The following is a 17580-nucleotide window of genomic DNA, read 5'->3' as shown; positions in this document are numbered from 1 at the left end:
AAATATTACACTGTCAGCTTCCTTTCAAGAATAATAGGGCACTGTCTGAAAACTGATGAGCTGTTGTGAGATACAGAAGGTTAAGAAGCATGGAAGGACTGACCAAACTCCCACTCAGAGGGCAATAGGATCCTGTGTGTAGCCACTACAGCATTAATGTGTAGGAGACATGCAGGCGTCAGCTTCTGAGGGACACCATTGCTGTTTAGCATACTGTTAAACTTAGAGTCTTTAGTCCAAAATATGCAGCTCTGGTCCTGAGAAAAACAGAGAGTATCCTCCTAGCCAACTGGAATCAATTGACAGAGAAATATTTGCACAACTATAAAGTGGCGAGTGCAAACATTGTATCACCCAAAGACCCTCAATAGCCACTTATGGGAATATGCCAGGATGAAATGATCCTTAAAAGTCTTCTGGCTCCATGCGTAGGGGTCATTCCGCTGTGTGGATTTTAATCTTCATGTTCAATAATGGGGCTCACATTAGTGTGCTCTGGAGGATTTGTCTTTTATTAGTCTGGGGAGCATATCAAGTCCTGATGTGCATGCAATGCCTTAAGCACTCTCCTCATCCTCTTTTTAATGTACACAGTCTATTTTTATTTCTGTATTGGGGCCAGATACTGATGGAACATGTGTAGACCACTGCCCATAAAGAGCAACCTTCTGAAAAAAGCCTACTCAAACAAATAGTGTATGTATTAGGGCTGCACGATATTGAAAAAAAATGACATTGCGATATTTTTTCCCCTGCGATATATATTGCGTTTTTTTAACTATATTTAACCGGATGCAGGATTTTAGTCACGGACATCTGGATCTTAACTGGTTGACTCATCATACCTTAAGTCATGATCTAACATGTCATGATAATGCATGTTGCTTACCCTCAAATAAGGGGGTTCATCTGTGAATGAAGAAGAGAAGAACCTTTTTGGATCCAAAATAGTTCCAGATGGCAGATGTTGCTTTTCTTTTTGGAAGTAAATCTTCATGCTCGCCGGTATTGTCCTCCTGTGCCTCGCTCATTTTTTACCGGTGTTTTGATGGTCTGCAAACTAGCGGGGCGGGGGCTGCTGTGATCTGATCAAGAATGATTGTGTTGGTGGTTTGCCTTGCATGCAGAGCCTGCATGTCACTCACTCAAGTACCCCTGACATGAGAGCCGTGCAAGTTTTCCTTTTGAAGCAAGCAGCAAAATAATTGTAACATGACGTGTTTGAGTTAATGTACCTACTTAATATCGCACGTCCTAAAAAAAATAAATTAAAAAAAATGATTTTTTTATAAAATCGCACGTCCCTGTGGTTTGAATATCGCGCATATCGCGGTTATCGCCATGACACGGTATATCGTTCAGCCCTAGTACTGTATGTACCTGTATAAAACCGCATGTGCGTGTATGACAGAGTGGAAACTGAATTTCCCCCTCGGGGGATTAATAAAGCTCCATCTTCTTCTTCTTCACCTCTGACCCTAAAGATACAGTAACTCTTCTGCAAACAGAAATAGTAGGTAAACTGATTTGAGAGGAGGTTTACTCTCTACTATATCGCTGTACAGGTAGCTGAAGATGGTAGTTATTACAATAAATACTTAGAACACTAACACAGCTCCTCGTCGCCCCACTACAGTGTAAGAGCAGCAAACAAAAGTCCTCTGTGTGCGTCTTATCTGATGGGTTCGGCTCCCCGGAGCACTACTTGGACAGCTGCCTGACCTCAGCTTTTTTTTCTAGCTTCCCTTTCTTTTCTCTTCCTTCTCATTCCTCTTCTCCTCTCTGCAGCAGTTTGTGTATGTGTGAGAGAGCGAGAGGGGGAGAGAGAGAGAGAGACAGATAGTAAGATAGTAAGAGGGAACATCTGTGTTGACCCACCTGCTTCCAGTGTCATTTTCACGGTGCTGTTTGTTTTTTCTTCATTGGTTTCAGCTTTCTCAAGTGTCTTGTCTTTCTCTTTATCTCTGTCTCACGACCCCTCCCTCCTCCGCAGGCTCACAAAATGGCCTGGCCGTTCCTGGAGCCAGTGGACCCAAACGACGCCCCGGACTACTACAGGGTTATCAAGGAACCAATGGGTGAGTGGAGGGAATGGGTAAAAGCACACAAACACCAAAGTGAATACAGCAGCTTGATTACTGAATGTCTTGAAGTTCCCAGTCAAGACCATTTTAGGTCAACAGCTACTCTGGACACTTTATTGTAGTCTCGATGCCATTGAACGCATGTATTTGTTTACATACGAAATGTTCCTCACACTGCACTCTCGGAATATCACTGACCCACTGAGGGAAAACTAAAAACTCTATGCAAAACTGAAGTGCCATACAACTGTTGCATATTTCAGCATGTTTTTTTTTGCCAGGGATGTCATTGTTATTTTGAGGCTGATTTATGTCATGCTTATTTATTTATTTACGTCTGTGCTGTGGCTGTAGGTTAATGTAGTTGTTTAGCTTTTGCTAAAAACTAGCTTGTTGGTATGTATGGGGAAACTAAAGACATAGTTGTAAGCCATCAAGCTGTTGAGTGGCACATTGAAAATATAATAATTCCCGAAGGTGGGGTTAGGGAGCAGTGCTGCTTTAACGGTTGGCCTCTGTTTCAGACACAATATAATCCAACTTTTAAAAGGAAGACGTGTTTCTACTCTGCTCTATTTTTTCTGCATTCTGAGCTCTACAAAGTCAAGTGTCTTTTGTAGATTCGTTCTAACAATTTTAAGGTTGATATTTTCTAACGTTGCACTTTGTGGCTCTGTAATGTAGGAAAACATAAAGATAATGACTCATGATTCAGCAGATTACCAAAACTGGGATTGTGGGAAATCCCTATTTGGAAGATGAAACAGCCTCAGTATTGCTTTTTTCATTGCCTAATTGCTTTAGGTTACTGGAACCGACCTCCAGCCTGTGTATCTCTAACGCTGAAACCCAGCCTCCAGGAGGAAGCCCTCCAACTCAGATCAAACTGGCCATGTAAATGGTGACTTGCGTCAGCAGGGCCTTTTTGAACTTCCACATAAACAAACCGTTAATGAGGTGCTCGGGGTCTGCCGGCTCCCCGTGGAAAGGGAGCTGCCCCACACTTAGCTCTTGTTGGCCCGGCCTGGAAACTTCAGTCCCCCCCTCTCCGTTCCACTGCAAGAAAAAGACCTTGTTGGTTTAAAAAAAAAAAAAAAAGCAGCATTTGGCTGGTGTAGCTGCAACCGTTGGTAGTTTTTGGAGAGTTTGAGATCAAATCTGATGACAGAGAAGAAGGGGGTCTTTGATATTGACCATGAGGGTTGGCCAGCTGGGTGGGGGTTAAGGAGGTTAAGAGTGTGATATGTTTAAAAGGCAGCCCCAAGGACGCGGTGCAGAGCAAACCACGGGCAGGAACAGCGGATTATATGAAGCCCGGGCTGTTTGCTTCCTCTATCTTATTTGTTTATTTACAGTTTGATTTAACCTGGTTCATGACACTGAAGTCTCCTTTTCAGCAAGACCCCGACTTGGATGCGCTAAGTTGACACTCTGATAATGACGATCTGCTCAGTAATGACGGATCGGTCGGATCTCAGTAGCTGATCAGAGCGGCTGAATAGATGGAGGTTAAAACCGGCAGATGTCTGGGATTTTTGCTGTCGCATATAAAATGATAAACTGCTCCCAGGAAACATATTTGAATGTCTGTCAAACACATGCCACAAAAGCTGTAATTACTTTGAAGCAGGCATGCTGATTTGTTGAACAAGTCCATTACAAAAGTCAGATAATAATATTTTGCTTCCTCGTATTGTGGTGTTTGTTCCTGGCAAGAGTTTGCAATTAGAATGAGTAGTTTGTTTTTATAGATTTTGTTCACATACAATCTTCAACCAAAAACATTTTTCAAATTCCATTTTCTTAGACCTTTCAACCATGGAGGAGAAGATACAGAAGCGAAAGTACGTGAAGCTGACGGAGTTTGTAGCGGACATGACCAAAATCTTCGACAACTGCCGCTACTACAACCCCAGCGACTCGCCCTTCTACCAATGTGCAGAGGTTCTGGAGACCTTCTTCGTCCAGAAGCTCAAAGGGTTCAAAGCCAGCAGGTAAGACGGGGATAGTAACGATGAGCAGTGATAAAGAAACTCAAAAATGGCAGCGGTTGACTTTAATAAAAAGGGAGGCAGTGTCAGCCCATGGGTCAGGGAATAAAGTGGAGCCTCATTAGCAGCACCAGCTGTGCTGCTGCAGAGCTAACTCTGACCTCTGACCTTCATGGAGGTTGGGTGGATACACACTTTCTCCAAAGAGAGCAATAAAAAGTGTCGGATGCTAGTTTATTGATTCCTTCTTCTCTTTGATTTCCTCGGACACCATCTTGTGCTTCCTCTAAACATTAAAATCATGTTTTTGTCTCCGTTTTGGTTCATGACTGAATGCTTACACAAGCAGCATGCTCTGTTGGCACCAATTGGCATTAAACACTGACACTGATTCAGAAACACAGTCACATTTCAAGAATGAAATATACGATATACTTCTATTTTAAAAGCCTGCCTGACTTGTTTAGCGCTCTGCACGTGATGCATGCCTTTCCCTACCCTCCCTACTTTATGATCTTACAGTATAAGCTTTCATTCACACCCTGGATCCTCTTCAGTTTCATGTTAGCTGTGTTTTCATTCGGCCTCCAGTCAGCTGATTTCCCACCCATAAAAACATATCTGCTTCGGCTTTCATCATCAAATGTGAACTTTCTCCACTGCCCTCGCTGTGTGATGTGATTGCTGTAGGTGGATGCACACTGCAAGTTTTTAGCATCAGGTTTATTTTTATTTACATACAAAACGTTTCATTAACATGCCTTGCTGTTCTTTAAAATAGTTAACACTCTGATAAGGTCGATTGTTGTGGTTTGCATCCATCTGTGTGCCTTATCTGGTGATGTGCTGTGCTTCACCCGCCTGTATTTACACCATCCATTCCCTCTCTGTCTCTCCCTCTCTCTCTCTTTTACAGATTGTGATGTCAAACTCCTGGGTGCCGGGGTCACTCTTAAAACAAACAAAACAATAATTTGTTATCCCGGACATTGCTGTTTTTATTTGTTTAAAACAGCGTTAAACTCTTTGTAAGAAACGGATATATCGACTGAAGATGTGATCCTTTTTTTAATTTTTAGAAGAAAAAAAAAAAAAGTGTCTACTGTCTAATAATGGCAGCCATGTTGGTAACATAAAGCATTCAAGGGAACATTTATTTTCTTACAATTCTTGCAACAGATGAGCGGTATTTTGTTTATGTTTGAGTGGGATATAAGACAAAATATGAAGTTTGTCATTCTCTTTCTTGAGATTCAGTTTTGAAAAAAACACAAAGCTATTGATTTTGATTGTGACGTCAGTTCCACACACAGATAACTTATCTTTTAATTTGACAGGACTGTTTATAGTATTGGTCATAACACGCTGCAGCAGAACACTTTTACCTCATTTCTTAGCCGGGAATTTTAAAAAACATGCAACAGTTTCTTTCTTAGGTTCTTTTATTGGCTGTGTATAATGTTATTTTATGTGCATATTATATCTTTTTGTGAAGGACTATTCTTATGTTCTAAAGGAAATAATGGTAGGATCTGTAAAGATAGATTCGAGAAAAATGAGGTTTAGCTTCCCTGTTCAAAATATGGCAAGCTTGACGGTCTCCAGTTAAAAAAAAAAGTCCCTGTTCATACACTGTTAGGCTGACATCACAAACACTTCGATAACATTTCACCAACATGGCTGCTCCATGTCCATGTCAAAGTGTTTGACCCATTGGCATCCAATTCATGTTTTGTTTGTTTTAGTTTTTTTTGTATTTCCCCTAGTGCATATTTTTGTCATATTGTAAAGCTTTTAATAATAAAAAAAAGGAAACACCAATAAGTTTTCCAACAGTGTTCTTCCTCCTCTCTTTGCCTGTCTCTGTAGGTCTCATAACAACAAACTACAATCAGCAGCTTCTTAGCTCTCTCCTAAAAATTCAAGTGTCAAAAAAGACAAGCCTTGTGGTTTCCTCGTAATGATTAAGCCCGTCGGTCGAAGTCGGGCTGCATCTGAACCGGAGCCCTCTCTGGAGGAGAGCACGCTCCCTGTGGAAAATCTGCTCGCACTGGTGTCATAGCGCCCAACCTCCAACACCTCCACTAAGAGGAGAGAGAAGCCCCTTTTCATCCATTGGGACAAAATGGCAGAGAAGAACCACCTTCAGACGAGGGGGGACGGCCACTCCTACCAGAGCATCCCAAACTCCAGATGGAGAGCGCAGATACCGCTGACGTGTGGGCTGGTGGGATGTTCAGGGGCACATCCGGCAGCAGCAGACTCTACTTCTGTAGCTGATCACTATTTGTACGTATCCTATAAAGCAAAGTGTCAGAGATGCTACTTTTATTTTATCCTGTCACACCTTCAATGATGTGTTTCATTGTGTGAAATCCCATTGAAGCCTAGTCCCTGCCTCAAGTGGAAATGTTCATAAGGTCAAAATGAAAACCCCCAGTTTATGCTTCACACTCATGTACAGTACCTCAGAGTTCATTCTTCTCAGAACTAACACCTCTTTATGGTCCAAAGCAGCATTTTATTGATTGTCACACTCGATACCCCACTGGAGAAAAAAATAACCAAATCAGTTTTTACAAGGGTTTTCATAATGGTGTTTTAGAGCCCTTGTAGGGTTAGAGGTTCAATGCTGTTCAATCACCTCCTCACCAACGTGTGTATGAGGCATTTCCGGTTTACTGAAGCATCCGAGGTGTAATAAGGTTTATCCAACCTTGCACAGTGACACAATGTAGTAAATCGTTCATTTGAGACTTTACTCTCCTCCCCGAGCTCCGTAATACAATTTCCGTTTGACTGCAATGGCCCTCTAATGCAGTCTTAGTTTTCAAATGCTCGTTGTGCAGCAAATCTCAGGTGCACCGTTTCCTTCCACCTACACCCAGTTATATTGGCTATTCTCCGTTGTGAAGCTCTGCATGAAACCCCATTTGTAACCGAAGTTAGATATATAAAAAAATTGTCAAAGTGACATTTTCTGTTGGATTAGCATCACCACATACAGGCGGCAGTAGACGGCACTTCCTGGAGTTAATTAAGTGGTCTTCGCTTCGTCTGAGGGCTGCCATGTTAATATTCAGAGGGTAACAACCAGAACAGGCCATCTCATCCCACCACATCCTGCGACCTTTTACCATTGTGTGTTCTTTTTTAAAGCAAGTGAAGAATGTTAACTAGCTCTGTGCTCCATTAAACGTGACCCTTATGAAGGAAATCAATGACATAAGGAGAGGAGAATGTTGGGGCTTCTGGGAAGGTCAAACATGAACAAGACTTAACTAACCCACATGTCCCTGCCTCCAAAAGCTCTGTTTGTCAATGGCAGTCTGTTAGTCTCTCTCTCCTTATCTATCGGCCACTTCTTCCAACATATTTCATTGAAGTTGACAGGTTGGCTCACATGTCTCTCAACTCGCCCTCAAAGCATGGTTAAGTAATTGGATAATGGACTTTTCCACTCAGCATCAACTCAGTTATGTTGCGGTCTGCGGCAGCATGTCTGGGAGTAAACTTTGAGTGGGGACTGGGGAGTCTTTGTACCGTGGGGTTTGTATGAACATTTTATAGCTGCATTTTTATCATATTTGGGAACATTTTTGTAATCTGTGATTATCAGTTTTGTAGGAGGGGAGCAGTCACAAGACACACTTGTATTTAAGTTGTTGAAAACAGTATAAAATTAAGTACATTTCAGATTCAATCCGTTTTTTGCAGAGTTGAGAGATAATGTTGCTTCTGTCTCCTTTACTGTTTGTGTCTTTTTACACAAATGTCCGCCTCTTTGTAATCTTATGAAGATGTGTTTCATCCACTGTTTGTGATCTCTATTGTATATTATGGTTGTTCAAATATGTAGAGATGACAGATTTCTAGAGCAGTAGAAACTTTTATTTTTCACTCTTTGAACCAGCAACTAAGCCCGCCTGTATATTTTTCCTGTCTATTTTTTCTCTCTAATTGAAGTGAATTCTACATTTTAGGTGAGATTCCCCCTTATATTACAATTGCTGCATATTGTGAGCATAAAGTTTTTGAACGGGGCAAAGTGACAGTTAACTCTTGTACAGAGTTTTTCTTCTTTTTGTAAGAAAACAACCAGTTCAACATAACTTCTATATTGACATTGCATTTCTTGTATTATTTATTCATATCAATGAAAAGTTCTCCGTTTTTTTTTTAGTAATGTTGAGGAAATGTAACAGCAGATAAAAAGTACTCTGTTTTTAACTGATTGTGGCAACTCTGAAGAGATTCTCTTTTGTACTTGATAGGACATTTCATCCTAGATAATAAAGTAATGTTTTTGACACCGGCTTTCAAAAGATTTGTGTTTTTCTTTCAATGTCTTTTCTCATCACAATTACACTTTAGAGCATTCTTAACTTGTCCTATTCAAGTGTGTTTCTGTATTATTATAAGCTATTATTTCTTGCTTTATGACTATGGACATATAGACATCAAAACATAAATAGGAAATTGCATAATTCTAGTCAAGCCGTCCATTTTGTCTCCGTCGCTGTTTCTTCTCAACTCTACAACTGTCTTTTATTATAAACAAACTAAAGTACCCCAAAATATTACTTTTAATTTGCCCTGGAGGAAAAGGCAAACTCCTGAGTTCAAATATAGTTTCAAGGCTTTGTTAAATATACATACTTAATCACGCAACGACAAAACTGACTGTTACATTCAAAATGCACAGAAAATGGGAGAAACGGGGTTCAGTTAGGACACTTCCCCCCCGGGGGGCCCTTAGTGAGTTGATCCATACACGGTAATTCCATCCCTTTTTAACTTTTTTCACTTATCTAGAGCTTTGACAGAAAAGTGTTTGAACAAAGATAAGCTCATGACCTCCAACGCACTCATACAAACTCATCCTGTGATCAAATTACCGTCATGACACTTAAAAGCCCCCTCCCAGGTTGACCTTTCACTCTGCTCCAACACCCCCCCCCTCCTCTTTACTCCCCACTCAAACCGCTAAATGGATCCAGAGTCTCATGGACGCTGCGAGCACCGCAGATGGCCACAAGCCCCGAGTGGTTTCAATCCACCAGCCTCGCCTCTTTCCATCACTCCCCCCTTGTGGCTTGGGGGCTATCACACAGGAAGCCACTTAGAGATATTCCCACCTCCCTCTCTCTTCTCTCCCTCCTCCTTTACATCCTCTGCGATGAGGAATGTCCTCCCGCTGCGATAGTAGCCAAGATGTGGAGCAGGCTCCTGTTTCCTGCCCGCCTGCATCTGTTCCCTCCAGCGCTGATCCCAGATAGAGGCTTCCTCGAGCCTGGGAACGCCAGGCCGAGCTGACAGACGTACAGAGGGGGAGAAAAGAGGCTTAGCCCTGCCTGCCTCCATGTCCAAGTTCCCAAGTACGTCTCTCTTCCCGGAGGCCAGAAAGAGACCATGGTTGTTAAACTCCAATTAGAGTGTCTTACTTTTGAGGGGCTACTTCCCATGCAATCACTGGGAATGAGGATCAATGTGTAGGTCAGTGGGCAGATGTATGTGATAAGAGTGGGTTGATTTAAAGACAAATGAAATCCTCACAGGGTCGTTGAATACAAAACAAATACACATTTTTATTGGGTTTATGTATAATAAAGCCATATAAGCGTTCAGTGCAAGTTTTCCCTTTCTTGACGTACTACAATCAAGCCAGGGTTTACTGATTAAATAAGAAGCTATCCCTTCAGAAAGTCAACATCCTTTCACTTTGTCATTTTACACTACCATCTTTTCCACCCCCCCCTCGTCTCTCTCTTTTCTGATTCTTCCCAAATAGTTTAAATACCCCCTTTTTGAGCTTTGGCCCTCCCAGAGGAGGTCGTGTTTGTATGTAAGCAAGAAAACAAAAGCCATCCCAAAGAGGAGCTGTGAAGGAGGCACTTTTCCAAGTCATATGTCCAGGTGCGGAGAGGATCAGATTCCTGTGATTAGATTTATGGCTTAGTCCCTACAACCACACTCCCCTCCTCATTCAGCAAGGCCCCTTTTGATGTCCCAGACTACTCAGGCAGATATTTCATCGTGGACACATAATTAAAGTAAGAAAAATAAGCCGCTCTCATGACAAGCAACAGTCCTGTGTTCTCTCTCCCTTTCGCCTCCCTCCTCCTCCTCCTCTGGGGGTTGTCGCTGCTTTTCTTAGGCCCTTCATCCCCTTGCTTTGGTCCGTATAACAATAATAGTGCATTTCCTGCTTAACAATAACAACCACAGTGACAACATGCAAGGGATTGAGTGATAGAAAACAATACTATTCGGTGCAATACGAAATGTCCAATGATAAGAAGTGTAGAAGTCTCATTGATTTATCAAAGGAATCAACATGATTAAAATGTTGTATTTGTACAATGTGATTTACAAGTACAACATTTTAATTAGTATGTTCTCAGCTACTGCCATTATTTTGGAAAGCCAGTCTGTTTGTTATTTAAAATACTTTTCTGTTCAGGATCATGTCACAGCTCTCTGGGTTTTCAATTGTTAGATATGGATTTGGAAAAATGCATTTTTGTATGTGCTATGAAGAGAATAAAGAGGCTAGATCTGTGTATCTCCCAGAACACATATTGACTTGTTAAACACGTGTTGACTTATGTTAAACACGTGTTGACTTGTTAAACACGTGTTGACTTGTTAAACACGTGTTGACTTGTTAAACACCAAGGATTTTCTCTTTAAACTGATATTCACTGAGCCGAATTTTCCTTTAAAAGCCGACTAATTTAATCGTTTTTGAAATTCAGGGACTTCATGAACCAGCCATGAATGAATGAGGAGTTTGAGTGGAGTTGTTTCTATCAGTACTTCAGGAAAGTAAGAGAAAAATATATATGAACAATTCCCTATGAAGATAAATCCATGCCTTCCGCAAAATGTCTTCTTCTATCTTGCACAATACTGAGGGGTGGGTTATGGTCAGTTCAGGTCAGCTGCATTGTCTCTTCCCCTGCAGCAGGGGGCCACAGTCCCATCGCTGGTTCACCTACACTTGGAGCGGGTGGCCTCCAGAGCTTTCTGGTGCCTCCGTTTGTTGAATCTCTTGATGTAGTGGTTGCTTCGCAGGAGGCCGTCTCCAGGCTTCAGTTTACTGCCCAGTAAGTTCAGGAGGTCACTGGGAAGATGGCGCCTCCGGTGGTAGATCTGGCCCATTATGATGTACCTGGTCCCTGGGGAACAATCAGAGGGACAATGTTGAAATGACACGGAGAAAGAGTACAGTTGAGCAGAGATCAATTTTCAAGGGTGCACTAAAAAACGTCAAAATGTCTTTGTCTGATCTCAGGGAAACAGAATTTTCGCATCCCACATGAGAATATTTGTATGGACCTTGTTATTGAATGTATTTGTCTTGATGCTTGTACATATGTCCCATAATTTTCAGAGTTTCATTCAAATGACATTTTATATTCTTTGATAAACCACTGAAAGGAATAACAGCCACTTCGTATAGTTAATAGGTAAACTTCTACAGCTTGTATATATCTCATCCGATCCTTTTGTTTCATGAGGATTTAGAGTTTTCCTGCTACACTCACCTAGTTTGATGTCAGGGCAGGGTTTGCTGCACTTGTAAGTGTCCAGGACCAGAAGGCGGACTTTGAAGAAGAAGCTGTCTGGCGTCACATAAAGACGATTCATTTTGTAGAAGCCATCACTGCCCACCATCAGTGTTACGAGGCGTACTCCTTTACGCAACACATCGATGTCGTGAACTATCCCATTCACAGCTGTTAAAGGGACATGAAAAAAACACCAAGATTTAACGTGTTAGTTGATTTTTGTTTATTGTACATGATTTAGGGTGATCATTGATCAACCTTCACAATCCCTAGCCCAAAATGTCAAACTGTTCCTTTAAATAGTTTCTTATATTCTCAAAAAGTGTAGCTGCTACAGCTATATACAGTATCAAACTTACATGTGTAAGCAGTAGAAAGCAGAGGTGTGGACTCAAGTCAGACCCGAGTCACACATATGATGAATTTAGACTCCACAAAAAGATTTCGATAACACTTAGACTTAGCCTTCACTTAGACCTGAGTCTTTTCACTTAAATACTTTCTACTTTCCACCATTTCCAAAGACAAAAAAATGGATGAAGAGCGAGTTATGACTTGTTGAGAACTTGACACTTAAAATGTAAGACTTGGGACTGTTGTGCAATGACTTGAAACTTATTATTTGACCAAATTGTATACAGTACGTACGTACCAATAAATCCCAAAACATTGAACTTTATTTTGATCAATACTTCTTAGGCTATTCCTATGTTTTTTTTTTAACCTTTGACAAACTCTATCTTTGTGTCTCGCTGGGTACATACCAAACTCACTGTAGCAGTAATACTCTCTCTCGTCCTTCTCCTTCCTGCACTCGCTCATGCAGAAGGCATCATGTGGAAAGTCAGACTCTGTGGAGAGGAAGACAAGCAGAGGACAGGATGGAGGGATGAGGAAAAGAAAGAGGGACTGTCTGCTTCCATGCCTGTACGGAGCCAGACTCTCATTCCAGCATCATTAGAAAAGGACATGGTTGTCATTACAAAACCCAGGCGTCGCATTCCTGCGCATGGGACTGCAGGAGGCGGTGTGTGTGATGGGATTACATCCGTGTCGCATTTTCCATTTTAATTACAACATCAGGGGCCTTCTCAGTTGCTTTACATCAGTTTTCATTACAACCTTGCTGCACACAAAGTGAAACACTGACAGCCAGATGTGACGGAGGTGGTTGTAATTAGTGGTGGGGGTGTGGAAGGGTAAAAACCATCACTGTCATTATCACACTGTGAGTGAACTGTATGACCTCTACGTGTTAGTGTATACAATATCACCATGACTGACTTATTTCCACTGAAGTTAAAACAAATGTATATATTTATAATTTCTTTTTCGGGTATTTTGTAGCCTTTTCTTTGCCCTCTTTGTAATCGTCTATTAACTTTTGCTGGAAACACATATTGCATTAGAACAAATCAAAATGGCACTGTTTACCTTCAGTGACTAATACTAAAACACTTTTCTAGGTACGAGTCATAGTTATTTCTGGTTTTAGATACTATGACATTGACCATCAGAGATTTTTTCCAGAAGGATAAACTCTTGAATAATTTCAATCATTAGAACTAGGCCATCCTAAAAGGTGAGTTTGAAAATAATACAGCTTAGCCACAAAAAAAAAAAGATTAAAAGGAATATGTCCTCAACTAAATAAATTCTTGGTCAACTAACACTCAAACGATTTTGTAGACTAATCGATTATTCAACTTAATCGACAGATGTGTAAAACTGAGTTCCTCCACAACGAATCATGCAAAAGCACCACTTTAAATCTTGTGTTCACCAGAAATGGGCTCAAAGGTTTTTGGAAATAAGTCAGCGAAAGGATGAATAAAGCACAACAAAACTTGACTTAAGGTATCCAAGTCAAGACATGAGCGATTAATTGACTTGAAGAGGTCAGCCTTAAATCCTCCCTTACCTCGCCTCAGGATGTCGAAATGGTAGAGCAGGCTGGAGGAGGTGCGCCGGTTGAAGGCGACAGGCGGCCGGCTGTTGTTCCGGGCTGATGCACTGATACCGGACTGATAGTGGCTGGACTTCCCTGGCCGGTTCTCCTCTTGGTCCAGCCGTCTATTGGGGGGATCTCTGCGTGGAGAAGGGGCCGGTTGGTGCGGCTGAACCTGGGGTGGTGTGTGAGGTGGACCCCTGGGCCTGGTGTTGGGGTTTCCCTCTGTTTCGCTCTGCTGGGGAGGGTTGGTGTTGGACTGGGAGTCCTGGGAGGTTTTCTGCACAGTGCGGTTTGTGGCTGCAGCAGCTCCTGTCAGCTGGGTTTTGGGAAGCAGACCAGAAACTTCTCCTCTGGTTTTCTCACTGTTGTGCTCCACCAGACGGTCGCTCTTTGGGCCCTTTTTGCTCTTGTTGTGGGGGCCGTGGTGGCGGGGGATGGGAGCGAGGTCAGTGTACTTTGGCCACACAGCAGAGGGAAGAGGATGGAGGGTGAATTTGGACTCGCTGGTTTTGCTGCTCTTCTCTAGAAGCTCATTGATGGGCAGGGAGGGCTCTTTGACCAACATCCGGGTCTGGTTGATCTGAGCCGGATCCACAAAGCTGGTCTGACCTTTTTCTATCAGGGTGTACAGCTCTGGGTCGACACAAACAGAACGTTCAGTTAGAAATGTCATTCAAGTTGCTTTATGATAATGTTATATATATAAAAGCCACTGTGCTCCTGCAGTAACCTCCAACAATGTGGATTCATTTCATTTGCAAAACTGTTCCTTGAAACTTTGAATATTTAATGGTTTAGGGTCTTTCCTAAGCTTGATTAATACATACACATATTTATGTTAGTACTTTATCATGTTTATCAGTTGCTTTCATTGTAAGAACTTGACATTTTGCTCCAGAGAATAACACTCATTGAGGTTTTTAAAGGGTTGGTAGGGTGTAAATGTCTTCATAAATTGATAAAAATGTACAGCTCATATTTGAATATTTTCTTTTTTAAATAAACCAAATACCAAAAAGTTCACAATCTATCAAAGTTATGAAACTATTACTCACTTAGCATTTTATATAAATATATGATGTTTTGAGATGTAATATTTCCTCCTAATTATGCAGACAAATTTGCCTGGGTTTATTGCTTCTTTTCCTAGTTTTTTTGTTGACAACTGATGTAATGGACATTGTATTGGTTAGATCTCAAGCCACACATTTCCACAGTTTTGAACAGTAAACAATTAGCATGCTGCTGTGAAATGTTTATTAGCTATAATTTTAAAAGAAGGCAGCATCTAAGGCAACCATTGATGGTGTGTAGGCAAATGAAAATCATGTTGCCCTGAATAAGCAAAAATGTAAAACTAATACAAAAACAATCAATTAAAAGTACACTCACCATTGACATCATGCTCCTCTGTCTTGTAAAAAGGAAACCCCAGGAACAAGAGAAACAGAATAATCCTGCCTGTCATCGTGGATGTTCAGTGGACACACGTTCAGCTCTGCAGCAGAGAGGGAGTCCTGGGGCTTTATACGGCTGCACAGGAATGAGATGGGATGGGGTGCAAAGGGAGATGGAGGTGGGACGTCCCTAGCACAGAAGTAAACACATCGACATGACACTCCTTTCATTCATAAATGGATTTGAAAAAGGTGCAAATTGTTGTTTATACTATAAGAGGGGAATTGTGACCTAGATTAGTTGTTTACCAAGTTTATTTATATAAGATAACTAGGTTCACCTCTTGATATCTGGTGTTCAACAGGTTGTTGAAAATCGTATTGATGGCATTTTGGTGGCTACATGAAATATGTAGTTATTCAATCACGAGTCACGACCTTTATATATACAGTCTATGTTCACGACCCGTCATAGCAACTTCTTTAACATTAGCCAGCCTTGATGCAACGTGGTGGAGGTGTACCTGAGTGCATCTCATATCAATGAGTCTTCACTGCTCTCTGGTGCTCACAGTGAGGGACTGCAGCACAACCATGCATTAGCATAATTGGGAATTGACTTTCTAAATATAGTACACCAAACTAAAACAATCTGATCAGAACTCAAAGAGGCTTGAATTGCATGTATATTGCTCTTTAGAAGTCATAATTTATAATTAGAAAAAGGTCAAAGAAATTAAAGTATACCGTCCTAGACTATTGTATCTTGGAGAAACAACATTCAACGTTGTAGCCTAATATAGAAAGAATACAAAGTATATAAAAACACAGATTAGTACAGAGTAATTCATATTTATTGAGGGAAAAAGGTAAGAAAACAAACAAAAAATATCGGTAGTCTGAAAGTACTCAGCAGAAGCGATTATATCTCTATACTGACGCTGGATGACGAATTGTTTTGGTGCAGTTCCTCAGAGTGACCTCTAGGGGACGGTGAAGTCTCCGAGACCACGCATATGTATAAGGCGCCTATCTCCAGTCTAGCCTGCCACACAATTAAACTAAAACTACAATAAGGATTAACACTTTATTTTAACATAAAACACGATGTTTTCCAAAAGCAAACACAGCAGTTTTGGCGCTTTATAAATTCTGGTGCCTACACAGCCTAACCTACTGATTGTGACCGTTACGTGGGCGTGTCACGTCACTCAGAAAGAGCTACTGTGTAAGTATTGGACAGTCTATTAACTTATGTACAGTCTATGTCTGCAACATGCAAGCTAAATGGCACTTGGTAAAATAGGGTAGTTGAGCTAGAGCGCTGATAACGTTTTTACAGTAGTGCTAAACTAGCTTTCTATGTTAGATTAACTAATTGAATGTAGTCATTAAACCTCGCTGCCCTCTGGTGGCCATGGCGAAAGGTTGCAGTATTCAGACTATGTGTCAAACTCTGTGGTCAAACTAGAGTTAATGCAGCAATTATGGCCCACCTGTACTTCCGGCAAATACTTTCAAAATACAGAGCTTTTGGCCTTTCACCCTCAGTCCTCTGAGAACCCTGGAAACATGCAAGCAATTCAGTTGCTTTTACTGTTTAGTGCTTACTATGTTCATTTGTTTCTACTATCTACAGAACATTATTTTTTTCCCTTAAATTGTATAATGTTAAGCTGTACACATTTCAGCATGTCTTATCTTTAAGTACACAATAAGACAAAAAAAATACTACAGGAAATGATATGAAGGGGTGCAAAGTAATACATGCACGTGCAACGAACAGGTTCGTTTGTGTGGTTTAGTTTTAGTCCTTGTGTCTTTGTGAATATAATAATAGATGCTTGAGGCTTTATAGTCTGATGCCCTAAGATTTAATGTATTTCAGCAACAGTAGGCTATGAACAGTTAAAATTGCACTTTTGTGGATGTTTATATTTGCAGAATTAGGGTCAATGTCATTGATTTTTGAGGTGAAGATCATAATCTAGAAAACCATACTACTCGACTTAAATTTGACCGTTAATAGCATTTATCAATGGTGTGTGAATAATCAACAGGCTAGAATCTCTAAAAGACTGCTTGCGTGAGTCGGTGTGGTATTGGACCAATTGATGATGCAGTATTAACCAAGACACTTTTATATTAAATGATCCAATTCATTGAGAAATCCCACTTTGGACACACTTAAGCCTGAAAAGGAGTTAAATACGACCCAGATGGGACTCGAACCCACAATCCCCAGCTCCGGAGGCTGATGCCTTATCCATTAGGCCACTGGGTCATTACGTGGCTAGATGTGGAAAACAACAATTTTAAAAATGCCGTATCAAGACAATCGCTGTAACTATACGTATGGTGAAGCATCAAGGATACGAACAAAAACATTTTTATGGAAGGAAAATGTTACCCACGGTATATATTTTATACATGGCCGTACACAATGAAAACCAGTATAAAATAGTATCTCGCGATACTAACAGCGGTTGCCTTTGACAACGGCTTTGTTGTTTGAAGCGTTTTTTTTAAGCGTGGGCGATGAGGCGGGGCATGTGGTCCGACTGTCCAATCAGAACTCAGAAA

General features: G+C 41.1%; 2 protein-coding genes and 1 non-coding gene across 3 annotated transcripts; 1 reads left to right on the top strand and 2 right to left on the bottom strand.

Annotated features, from left to right (window-relative positions):
• The first annotated feature begins 1995 nt into the window (after positions 1-1995).
• LOC104952988 (nucleosome-remodeling factor subunit BPTF-like) lies at positions 1996-5448 on the top strand. Its single transcript, XM_010779904.1, has 3 exons — positions 1996-2078; positions 3892-4078; positions 4992-5448. Exons 1-3 carry the CDS (start codon positions 2003-2005, stop codon positions 4996-4998), a joined length of 270 nt encoding a protein of 89 aa, XP_010778206.1. The 5' UTR covers positions 1996-2002; the 3' UTR covers positions 4999-5448.
• Positions 5449-9669: 4221 nt separating this feature from the next.
• LOC104952986 (uncharacterized) lies at positions 9670-15076 on the bottom strand. The gene is made up of 5 exons (XM_010779902.1): positions 14993-15076; positions 13571-14233; positions 12414-12500; positions 11626-11817; positions 9670-11256 (listed from the first exon to the last, which is right to left on the bottom strand). The coding sequence occupies exons 1-5, from the start codon at positions 15066-15068 to the stop codon at positions 11069-11071; spliced, it is 1206 nt and encodes a 401-aa protein (XP_010778204.1). The 5' UTR covers positions 15069-15076; the 3' UTR covers positions 9670-11068.
• Positions 15077-17208: 2132 nt separating this feature from the next.
• Positions 17209-17281, bottom strand: trnar-ccg (transfer RNA arginine (anticodon CCG)). The gene has a single exon. It is a non-coding gene; the product is annotated as a tRNA-Arg (tRNA).
• Between the last annotated feature and the right edge of the window lie 299 nt (positions 17282-17580).

This window comes from Notothenia coriiceps, unplaced genomic scaffold (genome assembly GCF_000735185.1).
Source record: "Notothenia coriiceps isolate Sejong01 unplaced genomic scaffold, NC01 NC01_scaffold00020931, whole genome shotgun sequence".
In the NCBI taxonomy this organism is placed as follows: domain Eukaryota; kingdom Metazoa; phylum Chordata; class Actinopteri; order Perciformes; family Nototheniidae; genus Notothenia; species Notothenia coriiceps.
This window is presented reverse-complemented; position numbering and strand designations above follow the sequence as displayed.

What these genes read in the sequence shown, in the direction of transcription:
- LOC104952988 (XM_010779904.1), top strand. Translation starts at nt 2,003, where the DNA reads ATGGCCTGGCCGTTCCTGGAGCCAGTGGACCCAAACGACGCCCCGGAC. An exon ending in GGTTATCAAGGAACCAATGG is followed by an intron (nt 2,079 to 3,891) that starts GTGAGTGGAGGG and finishes CCATTTTCTTAG; the next exon opens with ACCTTTCAACCATGGAGGAG.
- LOC104952986 (XM_010779902.1), bottom strand. Translation starts at nt 15,068, where the DNA reads ATGACAGGCAGGATTATTCTGTTTCTCTTGTTCCTGGGGTTTCCTTTT. An exon ending in AGAGGAGCATGATGTCAATG is followed by an intron (nt 14,234 to 14,992) that starts GTGAGTGTACTT and finishes GTGTCGACCCAG; the next exon opens with AGCTGTACACCCTGATAGAA. An exon ending in CTGCCCTGACATCAAACTAG is followed by an intron (nt 11,257 to 11,625) that starts GTGAGTGTAGCA and finishes ATTGTTCCCCAG; the next exon opens with GGACCAGGTACATCATAATG.